Below are 27021 nucleotides of genomic sequence, written 5' to 3'. Positions count from 1 at the left end.
CACTCTAAAAGCACATAGCAGACAAGTGAGAGCCAAAATACCCCTATGTTGGGGTAGGGTTTCCCTGTCCTATTTTGTCAGGAGCTAGGGTTTCACTACGCACGCAACGGTTTCAAACAACCTACAATCGGGTAAGCAACCTGTCCTAGTTTGGAATGATCACTATGGATTCCGAATATGCACTAGGTCGAATGGTCAAAAAGGGTGCCCCGGTAAAACCGGGGTTTGTGTTCCCATACTGGCAGAGCCCATAACCGGTCAGTCTTGTGGTCATGCCTTGACAAGACAAGCCTCCGGCAAACTGTTCAGGAATAGCAAATGGCAAACACGGTGTCCTAGGCGTACCAATGCAAATGCAATGCAAAGAAACACATAAGTGTAGTAAAAAACAAGATATCATGAGTTCGAGTCAAGTTCTCTAAATCCCCGGCAGAGTCGCCAGAAACTGTAGACGTCCCTGAACGCCCCGGGAGGGATGAGGTCCCCCGTTCCGTTCGATATTGGGCTCACTACAGTTCGGACTCTCAATTTGTCACGGTTCTAAATCTGAACCAAAGAGTCCAAATCCGGCAAATCGTTTTGAAAAAACAAATTTTGAAAGAAGTGCCAAACATGGACTGCTTTGCCCGATACAGAGTCGCCACCTAAATGTTTTATTTTGGGGAAATTTAGGAAACCCTGACTCGTTTGCCTAAGGCCACGTGTCCGTCATCACCATAGTTGCCTCGGCTCGGGAACTTGGGTACGATTGGGGAAGGTCACTTCGTGAGCACCCCCGCTCGCCCGATCAAAGATCGGCCTCTACTAACCATGATATCTATTTTTGAAAACATTATGCGTTCTTATTCCGGTTATTAGCCTAGATTTACTATGTGATGCGCACAACATACAAGTATAGACTGGATTGCCTGAATTGGAACAAAACATTTTATGTTTGTTTGTTTGAAAATGGTTTGATGGTGCTACTCGCAAGTAGGCTAAGACGTGGATTTGCCACCCTCAGATGGGCTTAGAAAACATGATTTTGCCTTTATCTAGTGGGCTTAAAACTCACAATTAATGAATTGTTCCAATTCAAATAACCCAACCTTCACCCACAGGCATTCAGGCAGTTTATATCACATAAGCACATAGCCTCATGGTAAGCATGCTATCATGGCAGTCACTCACACGCATGCAAGGATGCTAAAGCATAAAACTTACTGAGTACTCCAAGCCAAAACAGAAACTAATTAGAAATCCATGCATGATCCTAATTATACGGAAATGCCTAATGCAACACATGCAAAAGTGCAACTATAACAGGCTCGGCTATTCTAGACATGGCATATGAAATGCTACAGCTAATATGTATTCAACTTGGAATTGAAAATTCAATGCAGTTAGTATGATGCGCCGAGCCAGGTGCATGCAAGACAGATGAATGAATGCAAACATGCTATCATACTGTATGCTAATTGAAACATGCCCTAATCTAACCATCATAAGCGGGTAAATAAAAGGGAGAAAGACGTGGGGTTGGAAGACATGCATCACACACACGCACACTTATTACAGTTGTGCCCTCGCTCAGAGGGTTCGAATAAATAATACAGTCCCGAATAAATAATTACAGTCCAAATAATTACAAAACCCTAATTAATTAACAAATTAAATTAGGAAAGCAATAAATTGGCATGCAAGCCAGGGACTGCCTCAAATCTGCTCCGGATGATGAATGATGCATGCTCGGGTTGCCTTGTGCGGAGAATCCCTCGCGATGCCCCGGTTTGCCTCTGTTTACAATTATTTACAATTGTTCTTGGAATACGTGCCAAGCTCCGGAAGACTGTCGATTTCTGATTTGCTGCAACAGAGAGCAACAAAGGGGCATGACAAAGTATTTCACATATGTATGCATGACTACTCTTCAGGGAGTGTAGTCCTCGTGCCACCAATCATGCATATCGATGCATGATGGCCAAGGAGTCGAATTGCACGACTCAATATGAAATGAATGCACATATAAACACAACAAAACCTAAACTCCATCATGGATAATCCGGAGTGTCGGTGACTGGGAATTGAGACACGTTCCGTCACTCGAAGTACGAAACGTCCCTCGTTTCTCGTGCTCGGGCTAACTCCTATCCCAAGCACAATGCAATATGCATGACATGCATGAATGCAACAAATATACAACCAAGCATGCACAATGCTATGAGATGGCATACACGATGCACGAGGTAACATGGCATACACAATGCTCTAACATACAACCTAGCATACGCAATGCTATGAAATGAAATGGCATACACAATGCACAATGGACTTACACCAACGTGAGTGGATCTCAGCCACACTCACATAGGAGGCCATACGATGAAAATGAGACAACTCGAAATGCGTGCCCACGTACACGCGAACCGAGGATCGACCCTAAGGCACCAAATGCCACTTTAACAAGACGTGGCAAGGCATGGAATATGGCATACTAGCATGCAAATTTCAATAGCAAAATATGATGCAAAACGGCCCCAGAACATGGAAACATGGCACTCGATACATGGAATGAGACCCGAAACATGAAATTAGGTACATGGAATGACCTATGGCTATGCAAAGCATGCATTATTCGAATGTGAAGTGTGAAGACAGAATCAAGACAGTCCCAAAACAAGCATATTTATAGTTTTAAGAAAGGCCAAAAGGTGAACACAAATAGGGCTAAGTTAACATGCAAAAATGGCCCCAAAAGAGAGATAATGAAGCAAGTAGCAGCTTCTGGCCCTAAATGGCCAAGAGCCCTTCAACAAAGTTGAAGAGGGGCTCAAAACATGGTATTTTATAATTAGTGACCAAACCCAAAACAGTGTACATGCAAGCTTAAAATACTATGCAAAATAAGGCCTAAAGAGAGGTTTAAACACAAAGAGCAAAAAGGGAGCTTCAAACAGCAAAAGCCCCTTGATCAAACATGAAGATAGGGTCAAAATAAGGCTATTTACAGTTCGGACCAGAGCCCAAAAACACAAGCACAAGGGGCTAAAAAAACATGCAAAAGTAAGGCCAAAAGAGGGATGAAGAGGGAAGTGACAAAAGGAAGCCTCAAATAGTAAAGAGCCCTTCAACAATGTTGAATAAGGGCTCAAAATAATCCACTTTTCAGTTTATGACCAAGCTCAAAACAGCTTACAAATGAGCCTAAAATACTATGCAAGAAAGAGGCATACAAGAGAGGTAAAGAAGCAAGTGGTAGCTAGAGACCTTAAACATGGAAGGACCCTTAATAAATCATGAAAAATACATCAAAACATGACTATTTTAAGTTAGGGTCGGAGCCCAAAAATGTAAGAAAGTATGGCTTAGATATAGAACAAAATAAAGCACAAAAGAGGGAGAATGAAGACTCACCCTTGTAGACCAAGCTTCAGCAGCTCTTGGCTTGAGAAAAGGTGCTCCTAAGCTCTGGAAAACCAGCTCCAAGTGTTGGAAATGATGGTGGTGGTGTGGTGCTATGTGGTGGTGTAGAAAGGGGTGTGGGATTTGAGGGGTTTTGAGGGTTGGAGTGTAGAGAGAGAGAGATACAATGTAGGAGGCTTAGACAAGATTTTCTAACCCCTCAAATGGGAGCTGGAGGGCCTGGATATATAGGCAAAAGAGGAGGGAAAAAAGGGGGGGAATGAAATTCAAATTTCCCCCCAAAAGTTGGCCCCCCCGATACAAAACCTAGGGGGAAACAGAGGGCATTTTTGTAAAGTACCTGGAGAGAGGATCATGGCCGGCCGGTTTCCTAGGGTTTAGGTGGCCGGTCGGCCTTCCCCATGGCCGGTCGGCCAATGGTCAAAAGGGTCAATGAAGGTTAATGGCCGGCCATGCCAAAAAGAGGACCTCTCATGTGTGCACAACACAACCATGTGGTCAAAAACTGGAGAGAATGAACCAGGAGAGAGAAAAGACCGCTTTTAGGAGGGGTTCAAAAGGGTCACACACAATTACTGGCTGGCCATATGATATTGGTGGCCTCCCAGGTGTGTACAACACAAATATGTGGTTTGGGGCAAGAAAAAGTGGCCTTAGGGTGGTCAACATTGGCTTTTAAGTGGGAAAAACGGGCGACGGAGGGCGATGGAGGAATAAAACATGGTCGTCAGAACAATTGCTGGCCTCCCACCCTTCTACGACCTTCCTAACAATGAAACAGAGGTCCCTGCTAAAAATGAACTCAAACCGATGCAAAATGGAGGTTCGAGGGCCGAAACGCGCAGCCTGAGGCCCTGAAAACTGACTGTTAGGCACCGGAAGTGGTGTTCGACCACGAAGTTGGTTTTTCGGACCGCAGTGTCCTTTAAAAGGGAGTAAATAAGATGCATGCCAAAAACTGGAGCAAACGGAGGTGGTTAAGCGGTCCCGAACCGAGGCACACGGCCAACGGCTCTGAAAAATCGGAAACCGGACTCCAAACGGGCAAAATGGCCTCCGACCACGAAACGTAGCCTACGGCCACTGAGAGATGATCTACGAGACCTCTTTCTCCCTTCTGGAAGAGAAACAGAGAAAACCGAGCCTGGTTCGTGAACCGAGGCAAAGCACGCAAGAGCCTCGAAGTCCGGAGGCAAGGCTCGCAGCCGAAACTTTGAAACCTCAGAACGAGCACAATATGCAACATCACCCAGCGCTCAATCGGTGACGTCTGAGTCTTAAGGTCGGTCAAAAATGGGGTGTTTACAGTGACCATTCTTTGGATCTTGCACCTCAACGACATCATGAATAAATGCCTCAACAACCACAAAAGGTCCATCCCATCTAGATCTTAGTTTACCTGGAAAGAATCTCAATTTTGAAATAAAAAGCCACACTTTTTGGCCGGGTTCAAAGGATTTTCTATTAATGTGCTTGTCATGGAATTCTTTAGTCCGAGCTTTAAAAACTCTCGAACTCTTTTATGCATCATTCCAGATTTCCTCCAGCTCATTGAGTTGCAATTTCCAGTTAAGCCCAGCCGCGGCCATATTGAGGTTAAACTTCTTTATGCCCCACAATGCTCGGTGCTCAAGTTCAATCGGGAGATGGCAAGTTTTGCCAAACACCGCTCTATATGGTGACATCTCAATGGGTGTCTTATAAGTAGTGCGGTAGGCCCATAATCCATCAATTAACCATTGTGACCAATCTTTCCTATCTGGCCTCACCGTTTTCTATATTATATGCTTTACCACCCTATTTGAGACTTCTACTTGGCCACTAGTTTGAGGGTGGTATGGAGTGCCAACTTTATGAGTGATAGAGTATTTCTTGACTATCGACTCAGAGAACCGGTTACAAAAATGCATACCCTAATAACTTATTATGGCTCTAGGAAACCCAAAACGACTAAAGATATTTTCATGCAAGAATTTGATTACAACTCTATGATCGTTTGTTCGGGTAGCTATCGCCTCCACCCACTTAGACACATAATCTACTGCCAAGAGAATATACTCAAACCCGAACGACGACGGGAAAGGTCCCATAAAATGAATCCCCCAAACATCAAATATTTCTACCATAAGAATAGGGAACATTGGCATCATGTCATGCCGAGACTTCGAACCCATTTGCTGACAACGCAAACAAGTTCTACAAAATTGATAGGCATCTTTAAAAATTGTGGGCCAATAAAACCTGCACTGTAAAATCTTGGCGGCCGTTTTATGCCCACTAAAATGACTGCCACATGTAGAAGAATGACAAAATGTAAGAATGCTATGCACCTCACTCTCCGGCACACACCGTCGGATCACTTGGTCGGAGCAATATTTAAACAACTCCGGATCCTCCCAAAAATAATACTTGACCTGCGAAAAGAATCGGTCTTTGTCTTGCTTAGACCAATTTTGCAGAAGTTGCCCAATGGCCAAGTAATTCATAATATGTGAAAACCACGGAGGGCTCGCTTGTGATAGCTCAAAGAGTTGTTCGTCCGAAACGAATCATGCAAAATAAGAGGGTCACTAGTATACTTAACAAGGATTCGGGAGAGGTGATCCGCCACCACATTCTCAGATCCTTTCTAATCTCGGATCTCTAGGTCAAATTCCTAAAGTAACAAAATCCATCTAATTAACCTAGGTTTGGTCTCTTTCTTTGATAGTAAATACCGCAAAGCAGCATGATCAGTGAAGACTATGACCTTGGAACCTAGGAGATAGGAGCGAAATTTATCTAAGGCAAAGACCACAGCTAACAACTCTTTCTCGGTGGTAGTATAGTTTAATTGTGCATCCGAGAGAGTGCGACTAGCATAGTATATAGCCAATGGTGCCTTATTGACCCTTTGGCCCAACATAGCCCCTACAGTATAATCGGAGGCATCACACATGATTTCAAAGGGAAGCGACCAATCTGGTGATTTCATGATTGAGGCAGTGGTCAAGGCCATTCTCAGTGTTTCAAATGCCTTTAAGCGTGCCTCATTAAAGACAAAAGGCGCATCCTTAACTAGTAAACTACACAAAGGACGTGATATCTTACTAAAGTCTTTAATGAACCTACGGTAAAAACCTGCATGCCCTAAGAAAGACCTAATTTGACGCACAGAATTGGGTGGAGGAAGGCCTGCAATGAGGTCAACCTTAGCTTTGTCTACCTCTATACCTCAAGGGGACACAATGTGTCCCAACATTATACCCTCACGAACCATAAAATGGCTCTTTTCCCAACTCAAGATTAGGTTTGCCTCAGTACATCGTTCTAACACTCTAGTCAAGTTCCTAAGGCATTCCTCCAAAGATGGTCCAAACACCGAAAAGTCATCCATAAAAACCTCTAAGAATTTCTCCACCATATTGGAGAAAATGGCCATCATACACCGTTGAAAGGTCACCGGCACATTACATAGCCCGAAGGGCATGCGTCTATAAGCAAAAGTGCTAAAAGGGCATGTGAATGTGGTCTTTTCCTAGTCAGCGGGGTACGCCAGGACTTGATTATACCCCGAGTAGCCATCAAGAAAATAATAGAAACCCTGCCCCGCTAACCGCTCTAGGATTTGGTCAATGAAAGGTAAGGGAAAATGATCCTTCTTAGTCGAGGAATTCAGTCTCCTATAATCAATGCACACTCGCCACCCAGTAGTGGTTCGTGTGGGGACTAACTCTCCTATCTCATTCTCAACAATGGTGATGCCCGATTTCTTGGGCACCACTTGTGTGGGACTCACCCACTTGCTAGCTGAGATGGGGTATATAATACTCGCATCCAACAATTTCAATACCTCCTTTTTCACCATCTCTTTCATATTAGGATTCAGTCTCCGTTGCATTTCGCGAGAAGGTTTGGTGTCCTCCTCTAGGTGTATATAATGCATGCACACGGAGGGATCTATCCCTTTCAAATCAGCCACTGACCACCCTATAATACTCCGATGTGCCACGAGAACACTCATTAACTGACTCTCCTGCTCTGCAGTCAAGTCAGATGCAATGATGACTGGTAAAGTCTCCTGGGGCCCTAAAAATGCATACTTGAGTGTGGCCGGGAGTGGCTTCAACTCAAGTGTAGGTGGTGTGACCAAAGATGGTATGGCAGGCTCTCTTGACAGAGGAGGAAGTGACTCAAATCGGGCTTTCCACGAAGGAAAATCCGGTGTAGAAGAAGCATTAAGAAAGACATTCACTTCCTCAACTAACCCATCAATATCAAAATTTTCAAACCCAAAATGAGCTAGACAAGTCTTTAAAGGGTCCTCTACAAGAATGGAGAGCAAAACTTCCTCCACAACCTCATCCACAACATCCACAAATAGGCACTCCTCTTTCTCATGGTTTTATTGGGATGCTTGGAAAACATTAAGTTTCACTTGCATGTTACCAAATGAAACTTCCATCACCCCAGTACGACAATTAATGCATGCATTGACCATAGCCAAGAAAGGTCGACCTAAGATCACCAGGATTTGTTTCCTAGAACTGGCTACTAGTTCCATATCTAACACCAAAAAGTCAATAGGGAAGTAGAACCTATCAACCTTAACTAGCACATCCTCAATCATGCCACGTGGCACTTTGAGGGACCGGTCAGCCAACTGAAGAGTAACAGTAGTGGGCTTTAACTCGCCAAGCCCAAATTCCTCGTACACAGAGTACGGTAATAAATTTATACTAGCCCCTAAATCTAATAAGGCCCTATCAAGAAAATGGTCCCCTATAATGTATGTAATGGTTGGGGCACTCGGGTCCTTAAGCTTAGAAGGTGTGCTATTCAATAAGATGGAGCTTACTTGCTCCGTAAGTAGGACCTTTTGGGACACGTGTGTCCTAGACGTACGCTTTTGCGTACAAAGGTCCTTCAGAAATTTGGCATATGAGGGTACTTGCTTAATCGCCTCCAACAGGGAGACGTTGATTTTTACCTGTTTAAAGACCTCCATCATTGCCTCCATAGATGCCACCTTCTTATTAAAAGGGGACGGTGTATCAAGGCATTGGGGAAAGGGTGCCTTAGGCACATATGGTGCCTTGGGCTCATGTGAAGTGTTAGGGACTAAGTCATCCCTCTTAAGTATTTCCCCCTCACCCTTGCTCTCATTGGGTGTACCACCATGGTCACTCTTCTTAGCTCTAGTTGCATCAGACGCAACTGACTAAGGCTCTAACTCTCTCCCACTTCTCAAACTAATCACTGTTTGCACTTGCTCATGGTGTTTTCCATTCCCACCCGAACTCTCTACCCCATATTGTCCCTTAAGGTTGGCCACATTTTGACTTGGTAATTTTCCCTCCTCTCTTCAATTTATGTTGTTAGCCATTTGACCCAATTGGCCCTCTAGCTTGGCAATAGAGTAAGTGTGGGAGTGAACTACCGGTGCTAACCCCTTAAGTTCTAAGAGAACTTCCAACACCTGACTCTCAAAGGCAGAGTTGCCCTAAGGAACATGCGAGGGTTGTGGTTGCCGATACGGTTGTGGTGGTCGATAAGGTTGCGGTGGTCGGTAGGATGATTGGTTGGCAAAATTATTAAAATTCTGCCTTGGTGGTGGAGGATTGTAAGAAGTGCCTTGTGAAGGGTGTCTCCATGAAAAATTAGGGTGATTTCTCTATCCCAAATTGTATGTGTTAGAGTATGGATCATTACCCGGGTTGGAGAATCCTTGAGCCGCATTCACATGCTCTTGGACTAACACTGAAAATTGTGATGCCTCATGGAATTGAGGCTGATCTTGCTGGGTAGGGGCATGTCCCGTAGCTAATAATTGGTCTATTTTGTGGGACAGTGCCTCTACCTGTTGGGCTAACTCTAGGTTTTGCCCGACCTCATAAATGCCCCCTCTTTTCGGGGCTCCAACTACTGGTTGCCGAACTTGCCGGGTTGCGGAGGCATGGTGAAGGGAATTATCACTCAGGTTCTCAAACAGTTACCATGCCTCGGCATCATTTTTAGACATGAATGTCCCACCACAGGACGAATCCACCATTTGGTGGTGCGGCTCAGTTAAGCCATAATAAAATGTTTGAACAAGCTGCCAATTAGGCTCTTGGTGGTGGGGATACTGTTGGAGAAGGTCTCGAAGTCTTTCCCACGTCTCATGAAATTGCTCGTCATCCATTTGAGCAAAGTTTGTGATGGCTCACCTAAGTTGGTTGGTTTTACCTATGGGAAAGTACTTCTCCAAGAACCGTTGCTATAATTGGTCCCAAGTTGTGATTGAATTAGCAAGTAAAGAATTTAGCCAGTGTTTGGCTTTATCCTTTAATGAGAATGGAAACAATCGCAACATTAAGGCCTCATTTGTGAAATTCTAAATCCTCACTGTTGAGCAAACTTCCAGAAATTCATTCAAATGCTTATAAGGATCATCATGAGTTAGTCCATGGAATGATGGGAGCATTTGTATGGTGCTGGACTTAATCTCATAATGAGCAGCAGTGGTGTTGGGTAATTGGATGCATGATGGTGATGTACATGCAGTGGGTGTGAAATAATCCTTAAGGGTCCGGTTAGGCACATTCGGGACATCAAGATCTGCCATCTCTAATGGCTCAATGTATGAAGATGAATACTCAAGCCTAGGAACCCGGGCGGAGGCCCTAAGTCTCCTAAGAGTCCTTTTTAGTTCAAGGTCCAAACTCCACAATTCAGGGTGACAAGAACGGCGCCCGTGCATACACTACCCACACACACACAAAAAGTTCGACCCTGTGCACAAAGTTAAGAAAGCAGAATGCCAAAGGAGAAATACTCACAGCGGTTCAACGAAAACGCTTTACTCGTCTTGCGGATGCTTGATGTGTAGACGTTGTCTCCAACCTCTATTTGAGCTTTGACTTTCGTTTTAGCACTTTGGTGCTTTGCTTGCGAGTGTTTGCTTCTGTTTACGTACTTTAGTGCTGCGATTTTTTTTTTTATATTTTTAAAGCTCGGTTGCGCTCCGCTTGCACTTCGGTGATAGCTCCAATTTCAAACGCTCTGCACACTTAGCAACACAAAAGCATAAAATCCTAAACTAAAAATTAAAATAAGAATGTAACTTTAAATTAACTAATTTCGCCAGAAGTCCTCGGCAACGGCGCCAAAATTTGATGGGTCATTGAACACATAAAAAATAAATCACTAAACTATACCAAATTTTTTTAGAATAATGACAAGTCCAGGTATCGATCCACAGGGACAAATGTGAAATTAGATTAATTCAATCGCAAAATTCCTAAATTAGGGTTGGAGATATTAATTTTCGGGAAAAATCCTAGGGTAGAGAATTCACCAATAACCACATGAATGAGACTTAATATCAGCCATCAATCACAATCCGGTTTGAACTACCCAATATTTCACAACTACAAGTTTGAAATATTAATCAAGACAGTTGTCGCATTCAACGTACAAGCATGAATCATCTCGAGTAGTACGAGCCGTTTGCTCTAAACTATGTTAGCAAAACGACCCGTCTCTCATAGCATGACTCATCTCGTACTTTGAATACAAACACAAAGAATACTAATGTATGGAAAACATTAAACAATCACAGAGAGTTAAATGCTTGAAGAGATGAACGAAACAATTATTAAAAACTTCTAAATCATCCATACATTCATTCAAACCAATTTACAATTAAAGCTTAGGAAAAATTCCATTACATGGCTAGGGTTTCATCAAAACCCTAGAAAAGACGACTAGCCACTTATGGAGGAGTGGGAAGAGGAAGAAGATGAGGAAGAAACTCCCATGGAAGTGTCCTTCAAGCTTTGGTAGAATATCCCCTCTTTGGAACCCTAGCCTCCCTCTTTTCTGAATTAATTTTTGAACCCTCATTTTGGCTATTTTTCTATCTTTTATTCGGAGTAAAACAGACCAAAAATTTTGTGCACACATTCCTAGATGGGCCGCACGAGCGCCCATGTGGGCCGCACGAGTGGTGGTGGGCTGCACGTGCGGTTAGGCTTGGACGCACGTGTGGTGGTCTGGCTGGCTCGGATTCTTCACTTCTCGCTCGGAGAATCTGCTTTCGTGTCCTTTTTGATTGAATTTTCATATTTCCTGCCAAATCTGTACAAGTGCACGAAACACATAATCTCCACCAAATAAATAAAATTAAAAGACTAAAAATGTAACTTAAATGGCTTCAATGTGGTACCATTCGGCCTACATCAGGCATGTATATGTAATTCTAGAAAACTTTGTGTTTTAGCTTTTTATTAAAAATATTGATTAGAACTTTGTAATCAGATGATCTTGATTACCACAGTTTTTGTTCATTTTAGCAATACAGATTTTAGATGTTGTTTTCACCCACGAAACGAGCTCATTTTTATTGGTTTCGTGTAAACTGAAGTAAAACATTATTATGCACACTTTTCGTGTTTTGAGCATTTCCGAAAAAAATCATCTTAGGGCAGTTTCTTTTCGTTTTCAGCTTTAGATTTTTCGGTTGAATTCCGTCTAGGTTCTTCTATCAAGTTCTTCTCTCAACTTGTTCAGTTTATACTAAATTCGTACACATTGCCTTTTAGGAAATTTGATTCTATATGAATTTTGTTCTTTGAGTTTTTTTCAATTCGAATTATTTAAGTATGAAATGATGCATTTTTATACTTCTTCAGCAAGTTACTTATGATTAAATTATACTAACTTTATTTTTTGCATAATGGTGAGTCTTACTAAATTTTTGTGCAGGGCTAACCCACCATATTTTTATTTTTATTTTGTTTATTTTATACTCAATTTATATTTAGTTGTGTACGGGCAAGAAACTAAATGCTACCATATTTCGGGAAACTATCCCTTCGTCTTGGTGCGGATGGAACTACTTGTCTTGTCCTATAACAAAAATTAAATGTACTTTTGTTTGTGTCTGGTGGACACGTGGGTGTTGCATCTTGTACTTATACCAGTATTTTTGTATATTGACCCGTTTTGTCTTTTGGCATCTCGAGTGCATTCTGTTAGAACACAGTCGAGCTTCCTTGGCAGGATTAGTTGGGACTACGATGGTGATGAGAAATAACTATAGTTGTTGGACATGTTGCTTGGATTTCTTTTGTTTCTTGAGCTTAGGGTTGATATTTGTTTATGTATTTATTTTTATTTTTTTATGACCTTAGTATTTCGATAATTTGTCATGGTTTGTAACTTTACATTATTTAAGCTGTTTTGACTATTTATTGTTAACTTAATATTGGAGGTATTGGATAGTTATAAAATTATGGTGGATGATTTGGTTGGCGTTTTGTTAGTTTTTCTTTATCCCTTATAATCTTTTGTGCATAGAAATTTACATAAACCTTATGGTGATGAGAACGTTTAGATTTTGTTTCACCCCTAGGATTTGGATGATAGAATATTGATTGGGGTTTAGTCCTAATTTAATATTTAATTGTCCAAATTTTGAGGTATGACATCCTTCAGTCTGAAGCCTTTTCTGCTATTTATACTCTTCAATGATAACCGTCGAAGTGGGCTTCCAACCGTCAAATAGTCCTCTCATGATTGTTGATCATGTTCTCTCGCAATCATTCCCACTACGCCACTCTTTGCAAATAAGTTTCTCTTCTGATTTTGAATTTAAATTTCTGAGTAACCGTTAGGGCACATCATCTTGCATCTCTCGACTGCTCCAGTGCTACGTAGTTTCGATACTACCAATACGAACTGCCACATGTCTGTCTTTGATTGGAGACTTGCATTAATTCCTCCCATTGCCCTTTGCATGCCACATGTCACTCTACAATTGGCTTTTACTCTACAATTGGCTTTTACAAATTAAACAGCCAACAGTAATCTATCCTATTTTTTTATTTATTTATGTTTGATGAAACTTTGTATTGTAAACTATAGTCATCATAGAAAAAATTGAAACAACATGATTTGTTATTTCGAATAAATTAAAAATTAATTTTCTATTTAGCGAGCAAAATAAGTTAAATTCGATTGATCAATGTGAAATGTTATGTTGGTTTTAAGTATTAACTAAATAATTTGTTTCGTTATATATATATATATATATATATGCGATTTAAAAAATATACGTAAACAATAAAGAAAATGTGAAAAAATAAAAACTAAATAATAAATATGAAATGTTTTAAATGTATGTAAATTGAGTGGATATAAATTAGAAAAGCAATTTTAAAATTTTAAAAACGTTCTTACGAACTTATATATATATATATAAAACTCTGTCGTATAGATTATATTATATCTATTTACAAAGTACATTTAGATTATGTGTATAAAAGAAGTAAACAAAATAAAAACAAAAATATATAATGATAAAAAATATAAATATAAATATAAATAAAATTGACTATAATATTGTTAAAAGTTTTGATCACTTATGTAAAAGAAGTAAACAAAATTGACTATAATAATGTAAAGAGTTTTGACAATAAGACCAAAAAAAAAATACAAGACCCAAAAAAATTATAATTAAAAACTAGTTTTAAAAACTTTTAACCAAACAAGTTTTCAATTTGTACATTTCTAAAACTACTTTCAAAATATATACCTCAAAAACTAATTTCAAAACTCATAATCAAAATGGATTTTAAATTTTCAAAACTCTTTTAAAAAAACTTATTTTTCAAAATGAATTTCAAAATTAAACCAAATGGAGCCTAAGGGGTTGTATGGGATGATTTAAATAATTATACTTTTTGACTTGTTACGAAAAGATGTACAAAAAAATAAAAAAGCAATATGACTGTAAAAAGATAAAAAAGTGTGCTAGGAGATGCCAAATAGTCTAGTTTTGCGCCACAAAATTAATATTCTCCATATATTTTGGCTTAATCCAATCTGGTCTGTCCAATTTTAAATATTAAAAATAATTTTATATCATTTAGGTTTATTTTTGGAAGAAGGCCAAGATATTTGAAGACATCTGGCCGAAGTCAATTTGGCTACAATCTAAGGGCTCTTGAAGCCAAATATACAAATCGGCCATATGAAGAGCCGAATGGGAGCCAACACGCAACCAGAAGGCCGAGTAACCAATCAAGTGCGAGATTAACAGTGGGTCTGACCCTTGGGCCCAAAGGGTAATATAAAAAGAGGAACGTCAACCAAAGAAAGGTATGTGAAAATAGAGGAAACAAGAAATAACTTGAGACAGAAGTAAACTTGAGAGCATACTAACTTGTCCGTCGGAGTGCTAATTCTAGAACCCTCAATCGGAGTGTTCATCCATTTTTCAGGTAGAAATCAGAGGATCAAGGATGTTTGATTGGATCCTGGAGTATTTTCAAACCACTTCTCCACAATGGACGCTGTCTGTGGGAATACTCAAGCATATCCATAGAGGGCGTAACAGATGATCCTCTGGTAGTCGCTAACGTCGTTACGCTAAGAGATGACATCACTCCAAGAAACATGCTTGGATCGGAGAATATCATTGCACGACGGGCCTTGAACTTCGACTCAATAGCCCAGACCTCACCCTCAACTTCGGTGCAAGAGACAATACAGACAATCGTGGATCAAGCCAAGCAGAATGAACAGCGTCTGGAAAATATGATGGCTGAGAATGAGCGCCTGCGCCAAGAATTGGCCCTAGAGCTAGCCAAGTCCCAACATGCCGCATGCCGCATGCCATGACCGGGTTCGAGCCCTAGGAAAGACGGATGATTGACGACGTCAACTTTGGAAATACGATAATGACAGTGATTCTAACTTACCATCCCAGGAACCCAGAAAGAAGGGACGAGTTGATGTATCCAACTCACCTGAAGGAAGTCTGTATGTATAGCACAAACAAGGGAAAAGAAGTGATGATTCGGATTAAAAAGACAAGCATAACCCTTTTGTGCGACTCATCGCAAGGGTTGTGCTACCCAAGAAGTTCAAAGCACCATTGTTCACCCTGTATGATGGAAAATCAAACCCCACTAACCATATTCGTCATTACAAACAAGCAATGACATTGTATGCTAACGATGAAGCCCTCATGTGTCGAATGTTTCCGAGCAGTCTAGGACCACTGGTTGTCAGATGGTACTATAAACTGGAGCCGGCATCGATAAAAAGCTTCCATTAACTCCAAAAATCCTTCAGGGCAAGATTCATCACCAATGAAATCTAGCCAAAGCAAGCCGATTCTCTCTAGGCAATGCAAATTAAACCAAAAGAAACCTTTCGTGAATATTCAGCACGCTATTGGGATGTTTTAACCTAGTAGATGATGCCTGTAATGACTCCATGGTCATCACCGCCTTTGAAATGGGATTATATCCTGATAGTCCCCTTCGCAATTCGTTGACTAGACGGCCCCCCAAAACAGTTTGGGTATTAATGAAAAAAGTCAAAGAATATTGTAAGGTGAAAGATGATGCCCTATGGGTCAAAGCTGGACACAAAGCCGTTGAGACGGCTCTATCTGGAATTGTTCAGCCACTAACCATCATGCCGTCAAGGAGCCCCGAACCACGGAATCGGTCAAGCAATTAGTGTTCACACCGATCAAATAAATAATATCAAGTGGATAGTAGGCGCACAAGACGCTCGGAAAACAAGTACACGGAGTTAGCAGAGGCGATCAGCAAGAATTTGTCGAAAGTTCAACATCTTCCGTTCTTTAACTGGCCGCCCAAAATGATTGGACCTCTCGATACAAGAAGAAGGGATAAACGGTGCGAGTACCACAACGACCATGGTCATGACACCGACAATTGTTATGCACTAAAGGACTACCTGGAGGAGCTGGTACAAGACGGTCGGCTAGCGTAACACGTCCGAAAGAATAATCCATTAAACACGGTAGCCCTACAGCCGGATTCACCTCCACTTGGTGTAATTCACATGATATACAGCCTGCCGTCGTCAGCCGAGGTACATACAAGTCAGTTGCAACCTAGCCTGTATAGGCCAATCACACCAGCAAAACGACCTTATGAAACTGGGAGGATTAGTTTCAATGACACCGACTTAGTTGGAGTAACTCTCCCTCACGCTGATCCCCTCGTTATCGAGCTACGCGTGAACAGATTCACCATTGAACGTGTTCTCATTGATCAGGGAAGCACTTTGGAAGTAATGTACTATAAAACGTTTGTTAAATTCGGCTTCACTGACTTGGATTTGTCACCGGCCGATTACCCATTATTCGGCTTTAACGCTAACCCCGAGTATCCTTTGGGCAAGATCACACTACCAGTTCGGGCGGGCACCAGATCAGTAGATGTAGAATTTCTGATTATCAAACTTCCGTCACTATACAATCTCATCATGGGAAGAACTTGGTTACATACCATGCAAGCTGTACCAAGCACCTACCATCAATTACTTCATTTTTCAACTAAGTATAGCATTGAACAAATTTGGGGTTCTCAGAAATCGGCACAAGCATGCTACCTTGTTGTTGCAGCAAAGAGACCAAAAGAACTGGAAGTGAATTCAATTGAAGTACCGGATTAGGAGAGCCTCGAGGACATTAGGAAGATTCCCAGCAAAAAGGCAACTGAAGACCTAGATCGGGTCAAAATTAATGAGAGTCTTGACAAGTTCTTCATGATCGGTATTTCCTTGAACGAAGTTGACATGCACGAGCTTGTATCCTTCTTTTTCGGCAACCTCGACGTGTTTGCGTGGACACCATACGAGATTCCAGGGGTGGATCCATCTGTGGCCTAGCACCGCCTAAACGTTGATCCAAAATGTAAGCCAATCATTCAGAAAAGTCAGCAGTTAGCCACGGAGCATGATGTCGGGGCAATTCGCGAAGTAACCTATCCTACATGGTTGTCCAATACCGTGGTTGTAAAGAAGAAGAATGGATCTTGGCGTGTTTGTGTGGATTTCACAGATTTAAACAAAGCTTGTCCCAAGGATTGTTTTCCTGTTCCTAGAATAGACCAACTCGTAGATGCAATGGCACATCATCAACGCATGAGCTTCTTGGATGCCTACAGAGGCAATCATCAGATTGCCATGCATCCGGAGGATAAAAAAAAGACTACATTCCTCACCCCAAGAGGAACCTATTGCTGCAAGGTCATGCCTTTCGAGCTGAAGAATGCGGGGGCAACTTACCGGAGACTGGTTACTATCATGTTCAAAGAACAGCTCGGCCGCACCATGAAAGTATACATCAATGACATGGTGGTCAAATCCAAGGAAAAGCACGCCCATTTAGTTAATTTGGAAGATATATTCGGCATTCTTCGAAAGTACAAAATGAAATTGAACGCCTCAAAGTGTGCATTCGGCATCAGATCCTGTAAATTCCTCAGCTATATTGTTAACCACTGCGGAATAGAGGCCAACCCAAGGTAGATCATAGCAATTCTAGAACTTGGTTCTCCTCGGTCGGTTAAAGAGGTTCAGAAGCTGATGGGAATGGCCGCCGCGCTCAACAGGTTTATCAGCCGTTCCACAAATCGCTGTCGACAATTCTTTCACACACTTTGGCAAGGCAAAGCTTTCAAATGGACCCCCTGTAGACGTCCCCGAACGTCCTCGGAGGGAATCCCGTTTTGTTCATTTGGGGCTCACTACAATTCGGACTCAAATTGTCACGGTTCTTAATCTGATCTCGCAATGTGCGATGTGAGATTGATAAATCACCAAAGAGTCCAAATCTGGCAAATCGTTTTGAAAAATAGATTTTTAGAAAGAAGTGCCGAACATGGACTGCTTTGCCAGATATAGAGTCGTCATCTAAATGTTTTATTTTTGAAAAATTTAGGAAACCCTGACTCGTTGCCTAAGGCCACACTTCCGTCATCACCAAAGTTGCCTCGGCTCGGGAACTTGGATACGATTGGGGAAGGTCAGCTATGAGCACTCCTGCTCGCCCGATCAAAGATCGGCCACTACTAAACATGATATCTCATTTTTGAAAACACATGCGCTCTTATTCCGATTAATTGGCTAGAATTACTATGTGATGCACACAACACACAAGTATAGACTAGATCGCCTAATTTGGAACAAAGCATCGCATATTCATTTTGTTTGGAAATGGTTTGAAATTTGCTACTCGCAAGTAGGCTAAAACACGGATTTTAATGAATTATTCCAATTCAAGTAATCCAACCTTCACCCACAGGTATTTAGGCAGTTATATCACATAAGCAATTAGCCTCATGGCAAACATGCTGACATGGCAGTACTCACACGCATGCAAGGATACTAAAGCATAAACACTTACCGAGTACTCCGAGCCAAAAGAGAAGCTAATTAGAAATCATGCATGAATCCTAACTATGCTGAGATGACTAATGCAACACATGCAAAAATGTAACTTAAGATAGGCTCGGCTACTCTAAGATGGCATATGAAATGCAACAGATAACATGTATTCAATTTGGAATTGAAATACAATGCAGTTAGCATGATACGCCGAGCCCGGTGCATGCAAGACAGATGAATGAATGCAAACATGCGAGCATAAGTACGCTAATTGAAACATGCCCTAAACTAACCATCATAAGCTAGTAAATAAAAGGGAGAAAGAAGTTGGGGTTGGAAGACATACCTCACACACACGTACGCTTATTACACAATTTACCCTCTCTTGGAGGGACCGAATGAATAATACAAATTAATCAACTAACAAGCTAATTAATTAGTTACAAAACCACCTAACTAATTGACAAATTAATTAAGCTACTGAAAGCAGTAAAATAGCCTCGGGGAGAGAGATGAATGTATGCATGCTCGGCTCTGCTCGGAAATCCATTGTCATGCCACAGTTGCCTCTGTTTGTACTGCTTTATGCCTCTGAAAATTGTATGAGTCCCAAGGTCGGTTCTGGAACACTCCCTGAACACTATGGGAGGTCACTGGCTAAGAGAAATGGTCACCGGCCACGGAAAAGTGGTCATCGACCAGTTGTAAGGCTCTCGGCCATCCATTATTGGTCGGTCGGCACTGAAAATGGTCGGTCAACCATATCTTCCTACAGAACCCTGTTTTGACAGCAGCAGAGGACAGACCAGGCATGGCAATGCATCTCAAAGCAAATGTTTGCACAACCAACCTCCCCATCATGTTATGAACTCAAGGGAGTTTGGTCTTCGACCCTCGAACCACCAATCACACATTTCAATGCATGATGGTCCAAGAGGCCAAAGTGTACAATTTCAATATGGAATGAAATGCACAAAACACATAAAGGGTCCCAACCTCTATCATGATTGATCAAGAGGCAAGGGATGCATGCTCAACGCTATGCAACCTAAGCATGTAAACAAACTAATGCAAAATGAGTATGCTAGCAAGCAATATGCAATAGGCATACAACCTAAATATGCAAACATGCAACCTAGCATACACAATGCTATGGACTATATGGCACACACAATTCTATATGAACTATGACATACTCAATGCAACTAACCACCTAGCATACACAATGCAAGGAGTGACATGGCATGCACAATGCTAACAACATAACATGCACAACACATTGTAACATGGCATACAAGCACAATTCTCAATAACACTTAAAGCATGGAAAACATGGGAGTATGGAACAAGTATAAGCTCTGAAATATCATACCCAATGATGCCAAAACATGCAAACACCTCAATATAAGCATGCAATAGGCTTCAAAACTCAAGACTAGGCATGGCTATTACACTACAAGCATACATGGCAAGTACCATTTAACCATGGAACATAAAAACAGAGCTAAGGCAGTCCAAAACATACACAAAATCAGTTTAAGGCATGGTCAAAATATTCTAGAATGGAGAGCTAAAATAACATGCAATGTAAGCTAGTAAGCATGGTTTACACTACAAGCATATGGAGCATATGAGGGACCACCAAACCAGCCAAAAAAAGATTCATGGCATGCCAAAATATGACCAAATACCCACTGAAATGTGTCTAATACATGCAAGAATGAGGTGCTCCTTTGAAAGGCCATGAAAGGAGTTGTTCTACACATGCAAGAAGGGCATCTATCATGACAAAACCAACTATGGAAAGGGGTTATGCAGGCCCTAAAACTCACTGAAAAAGGCCTGAACTGAGCTCAAGAAGTGTGCAAATAAGGGCTCCTTTGTAAGGCCAAAGATACTAGTAAACAAGACAACAAGGGAGAGGGTCACCCCTCTCTTTCTTAGGACCTCAAAACACCATCCCCACCACTGAAATCCCTCTAAATTTCAGTGGTGAGAAGGCCAATACAAGGTGGTCCCGAAGCTCAACAAAGAAGGCTCAAAAAGAGGTCAAACAAGGCCTAAGAGGGGGTAGACGACCCCCAACACCAAAAGTGATCTTAAACAAAGTTCAAAAGCATGCAAATACAAAAAAAATTTCAATTTATAGCTAAGCTTAAATCAGCATGCAAGATAGGCTAAATGTGTGTACAAAAACGGGGAATAAAAGAGGGAAAATGAGTTACCCTTGAAGACCACTTCCAAGAACACCAAACCAGCAGCCTCTTTAGATCAAAACCAGCTCAAAAACCCCTCAAACAAATTCTTAGCACCTTAGTAACCAAAGAGTAGTGTACTCCTAGGTGTTCTAGTGCAAGAACAAGAACAAAAACTCACTTTGGAACACTCTAACCCACACAAATGTAGAGAGAGAGAGAGATATAGAGAGAGAGTGATATATATTTTATATATCAGATTTTTCAACCCTTGAAATGGAAGGAGAGGCCCTCTTTTATAGAGGAACAAAGGTCCAAGCTTCTCTTAGAAGCTTGGAGCAAAGGGGCCAAGCTTCTCTTAGAAGCTTGGAGCAAAGGGGCCAAGCTTCTCTTAGAAGCTAAAGCAAAAAAGGTCAAGCTTCTTGAGGAAGCTAGAGCAAAGGGGTCAAGCTTCCTCAAGAAGCTAAGAAAGGTTCAAGCTTCTCTTGGAAGCTTGGAGCAAAAGGGTCAAGCTTCTTGGAGAAGCTAAAATAAGGGTTCAAAAGGTTCAAGTTTCCTCAAGAAGCTAAAACAAAGGTTCAAAAGGGTCAAGCTCCCTCAAGAAAAGGTCTCGGCCAGGAAAAGTGGCCGATTGATCAAAATAATGGCCGGCCGACCAAAAACATTGCCGACCGGCCAACACTTTTGGCCGGTAGCAAGAAAACAGGGCCGGTGGCCTCAGACCATGGCCGGTGAGGTGTGGGGATGGCCAACAAGCTATTTCTCACCCTCAGAAGCAAAACAACAAGTGTTTGGTGCAAAACCAAACACAAAACAAACAAGTCGAGAGGTCTTGAGGCAAGGCGCGTAGCCGAACCCTTCGAGAACTCAAGACGAACACAAACATGGGTGATCATCGAGTGTTCAAACGATGACGTCCAAGTCTTGAGGATGGTAAAAAAATGGGGTGTCTACACCCCCGAGTGCCAGGCTTCTTTGGATGGCTTAAAACTTTATCTCCGATCAGGACCACTCTTGGCAACACCCTCGGCAGGTGACCCGCTCATTTTGTATCTAGCGGTATCTGACCGGGTAATCAATGCCGTACTTTTAAGGGAGGAACTCGGGGAGCAGCGACCAGTTTACAATGTATGCAAAGCAATGGTTGACGCCAAAATACGTTATCTACTACTAGAAAAGCTCATCCTTACTCTCGTTATGGCTGTAAAAAAACTGATGCATTACTTTCAGGGGCACACCATAGGTGTACTAAAGGACTATCCCCTCCAATCGACGCTCCATAGCGTGGAAGCATCAGGGCGCGTTTCGAAATGGGCTTTGGAACTCGGCTAGTATGATATCCAGTTTTTGCCTAGAACTACCATCAAGAGGCAAGTGCGCGCCGACTTTGTAGCCGAATTCATTTGATGCCTTGCCGACTTCAAGTCCAATCAAGTGCAACTTAAACCCAACTGGAAATATATATTGGAGACATTTGGCAGATGTACTGTGATAGGTCATCCAACCAATGTGGCAGTGGGGTAGACGTAGTAATCATAACCCCTCGAAGGGGCAATAATCGAGCAGGCAGTGAAACTAGGCTTTGATTTATCAAATAATGAGGCCGAATACGAAGCATTGCTAATCGGCCTTCAGAATGCATTTCACCTCGATGTGCGGCGGTTGCTTGTTTTCTGTGACTCGAAACTAGTCATCAACTAGTTGAAAAGGGAGGATGCAGCTAAAAATGACCACATGACAGCCTACATGACGACGGCGAATTCCTTGCTCGCAAAATTCGACCACCACGAATTGAATCAAATAACCTAGGATCAGAACACGCATGCGGATGCCCTTGCTTGTCTAACCTCTACCATCAATTCAGAAATCAAACGGACAATTGAAGTAGAATTCATCTAAGCTGAGCATTACCTCTTCTGAACCAGTTCAGATTAACATCATTGAACCAAGACCAAGTTGGATGGACCCTATCGTTGCATTCCTTTCCTCAGAACAGCTCCCAATGGACAAGAAAGAAGCCCACAAACTGTGAAATAAAGCCCTGCGATACTACTTGGATCCGCATGGAAAGCTCTATAAAAAATCCCTTTCTGGGCCGTACTTAAAATGTGTTCACCCAGATAAAGTTGAGGAACTCTTAACTAAAATACATGAAGGTAGCTATGGTGCCCATTCTGGAGGACGGTTATTGGCCCACCGAGCCATAACACAGGGGTATTATTGGTCGACCATGCGAACAGATGCCGAGAATTATGTCAAGAAATGCGAACAATGCCAGAAGTTTTTCCCTTTAACTCATCTGCTTGTCGATGAATTAAACTCTATCACTAGTCCCTGACCGTTCGCTCAATGGGGACTCAATATCATCGGACCACTACCACGAGCTCCAGGGAACAAACGATTCCTAATTGTCGCAATAGATTATTTTACAAAATGGGTTGAAGCAGAGGTCTTAACACATATTTGAGATGTCGATGCTAAGTGTTTTCCATGGAAAAACATCATAACACGATTCGGCATGCCAAGAGAACTTGTCTCAGACAACGGCACCCAATTTGATTGTGACGTCTATCGAGAATTATGCAACGCATAAGGTATTTGGCCTTACTTTTCCTCGCCAGCATATCCACAAAGCAATGGTTAGGCGGAGGCCTCCAATAAAATCATTCTGGACAGCATCAAGAAAATGTTGAAAAAAGCTAAAGGTAGATGGGTTGAAGAGTTGCCCAGTGTGTTGTGGGCTCATCGCACTACTCCAAGGTGATCCATTAGGGAAAAGCCGTTCGCTTTGTGCTTTGGAACCCAGGCAATTATCCCCCTGGAGATCGGCCTACCCACGCTAAAATCCAAGGTTTTTGACATGGGCTATAATGATATGATGTTGGCCTTGGACTTGACTCTGATTGAAGAACGCCAAGATCGTGCACTTGTGTGTATGGGGCGGTATCAGCAACAGCTCACTAAATCATATAATCAGCGTGTGCAATTGCGTCGTTATACGCCTAGAGAATTGGTTCTCAAGAAAGTGCTTCCTGCTATTAAGAATCCGGTAGACAAAAAATTAGACCCTAACTGGGACGGCCCTTATCAGGTTGATTCAATCGCTAGAACTGGGGCGTATCGGCTCAAAGACATGGTTGGAAGAAGTTTGCCACGCCCCTAGAATTGTACACATTTGCACTAATTTTATCACTAAGCCAACTTGTACGACGTACTAGTTTGTTTCGAATTTTTGCTAATATGTTATATATACATCTTTCAATTTCCCAGTGCCATACCCTTTCTTATTGCAATCTCGTTAATAATGGTTTAATAACGAATATAAGACTCCAAATTCGGAGCACCCTTCGTGGATGTCACGTTTGGGCCAAATAAGCCTCCGAATTCGGAGCGCCCTTTATGGATATCACGATTGGCCAACACAATAAGACTCCGAATTCGGAGCACCTTTCGTGGATGTCACGTTTGTGCCGAATAAGCCTCTAAATTTGGAGTGTCCTTCATGGATATCATAATTGGCCAACACAATGAGTCTTCGAATTCGAAGTACCCTCCGTGGATGTCACATTTGGGTTGAATAAGCCTCCGAATTCGGAGTGCCCTTCGTGGATATTACGATTAGCTAACACAATAAGACTCTGAATTCAGAGCCCCACTTATGGATGTCACGTTTAGGCCGAATAATCCTCCGAATTTGAAGTGCCCTTCGTGGATATCACGATTGGCCAACATAATGAGACTTCGAATTCGGAGCACCCTCCGTGGATGTCACGTTTGGGCCGAATAAGCCTTCGAATTCGGAGCGCCCTTCGTAGATATCGCGTTTGGGCCGAATAATCCTCCGAATTCAGAGCGCCCTTCTTGGATGTCACGTTTGAGCCAAATAAGCCGTCGAATTCAGAGCGCTGTTCGTGGATATCATGATTGGCCAACACAATAAGACTCAGAATTCGGAGCCCCATTCGTGGATGTCACGTTTGGGCCAAATAATTCTTTGAATTCGGAGCGCCCTTCGTGGATATCAGGTTCGGGCCGAATAAGCATCCGAATTCGGAGCGCCCTTCGTGGATATCACGATTGGCTAACTAAATAAGACTCCGAATTCGGAGTGCCCTTCGTGGATGTTACTTTTGGGCCGAATAAGTCTCCGAATTCGGAGCGTCCATTGTTTGTAAGCACGAACGGCCGGGTAATCCTCCAAATTCGGAAGGACCAAATTTGGCAATAGAATGGCATAGATTAATTTATGATTGTCACAAGTAGATACAAACATTAATTGAAACAATATAGCAAATATTTATTTCACTAAATAAGCAGAAATATATGGCTTTTGACGAATTCAAAAGTGTAATAATTTGTATTGATGTCTAAATCTATTCGGCACCCTCTTCATCGTCAGATTTCTCGGCGTCATAAGCCTCGAAAAGAAATTTGTAATTCTGATACAGAGGTGACGCCGAATCGATACCCGCGGCCTGCATAGCCTTAATCCATCCATGCTAAAATCTAGGATTTTCGCACCAACAAACATCCTCTGCTAATTTTTCCTTTGTCTTTTCAATACCAATGTTTCGGCTGTCATAAAAACCTTGTGTGTAGGCCTTCGTTCTTATTGCTTCTCTTGCTAACATGCTCGCCGTATCTCGGTCGGAAATCACATGACCCAGAAGACGCTGGTTTACTCTTTCCGCCACAATCGGGTTCATTTGACTCGCCGACTGCGTTTTAGAAACCTTAGCTTTCTTCAGCTCGTTCTCGGCTTTCTTTGCGCGAGCTTCCAAGCTCCAAATGCGGTCGTCTTTCTACTCTATCTCTCTTCGTGTGGCACGAAGACGCATGCCGATTTCATAGGAGGTGCATAGTCCATTTACTACTCCATGGACGTCCTCCCGAAAAACTTCATAATCAGGCTGACCGACCATTGATTGTTGGACTTTGGGCGGAAAAATCTATCGAGCAAACTCGAATGCCACATTTGGATCGCGGATAATCTAATCCGCTTTAGTCATCAGTTTATTCCCAACGAAGACCGAAAAACTTAACCGGCATGGTGGCCTGTTGGTTTCGTTTCGCGAACGGGGGGAGCTCCCTTGTTACTGCCTCTCTTTCCTGGGTGACTTCTCTACCCCACCCCCTCTTGGAGACCTACTTCGACGATGGGGGGAGCGACGCCTCTCATGCTCCTCCGATGTCTTGTTTCCCGTTCGCGTAGGTTCGCCACCTCGATTCACCTCTAAGTTCAGTTCAGCTAGTGTCTTACCCTCCTCTCTACTGTTGAAGAATATTCTTCTTGACATCCAAATTTCCTCAGTTCGACACAATGCTCTTTTCCCTCTTGCAATCTATTGAATTTGAACACAGCACAGAACCTATGTGCACCTAGCCTCCACCCCACTTATTAATTACAGGTGAAACGTTCCCAAAGTGATCGCTTCAATGCATTGCGACAAGTTACTGTGAACTACAAATATTCGGCGGTCCTGTTCATTAATTAGTTGGGGCCAGGGCCATTCATTACTCTATTCGGCTTACTTGTATTACAAGTTACTGTGCCCCACCCAATCCGTGAACTACAAATATTCGACGGTTCTGTTCATTAATCAGCTGGGGCCAGGGCCATTCATTACTCTATTCGGCCTATTTGCATTGTAAGTTACTGTGTCCCACCCAATCCATGAACTATACATATTCGGCGGTTCTGTTCATTAATCAGCTGGGGTAAGGGCAGATTCAGTAATCTATTTGACCTCTATTGATAAATATATTAACAATGCCCCATCTGATCGACATATTTTATTCAATGTGACGTTGCAAGCTGTATGTTTTATTCGGCTCTTCAATGTTCAAATTGACACAAGACATGATTATTCGACTTTGGAATGAGTTGTCCATATGATTACATCACCCCACTTGGCCAGTCGAGTTTGGCATTGAGCCGTATATTTAATTCGGCAAATTATGTTACAGCCGATTATGTTATCGCCGAATTATGTTACATCACCCTACTTAGCTAATAATTAGCACATGCAGAAGATAGACAAAAAGGCGATTTTCATTAATAAATTGAGTACAAACAGTCATCATTTTACACATGAAAATTGCCCTATATTTAACTTCTAAACAAAATAAATAAGTAAAAATCTACAAAAACTACGTACAGAAAATACCAAACAAAAAGCAAAATTACATTGACATTACTCATTCTTCAAGGTCAGACTTCAGCGGCTCAACCTCTAGCTGCTCGTAT

General features: G+C 42.1%; 1 protein-coding gene across 1 annotated transcript; it reads left to right on the top strand.

Annotated features, from left to right (window-relative positions):
- The first annotated feature begins 16248 nt into the window (after positions 1 to 16248).
- Positions 16249 to 16863, top strand: LOC114285534 (uncharacterized). The gene has a single exon (XM_028228574.2). It carries the CDS (start codon positions 16249 to 16251, stop codon positions 16861 to 16863), a length of 615 nt encoding a protein of 204 aa, XP_028084375.2.
- The last annotated feature ends 10158 nt before the right edge of the window (positions 16864 to 27021 follow it).

The sequence above is a fragment of the Camellia sinensis genome, chromosome 6, assembly GCF_055761805.1.
Source record: "Camellia sinensis isolate YWXY chromosome 6, ASM5576180v1, whole genome shotgun sequence".
NCBI classification, from domain to species: domain Eukaryota; kingdom Viridiplantae; phylum Streptophyta; class Magnoliopsida; order Ericales; family Theaceae; genus Camellia; species Camellia sinensis.
Note: the sequence above shows the minus strand (reverse complement) of the source record. Positions and strands in the feature narration are given on the sequence as shown.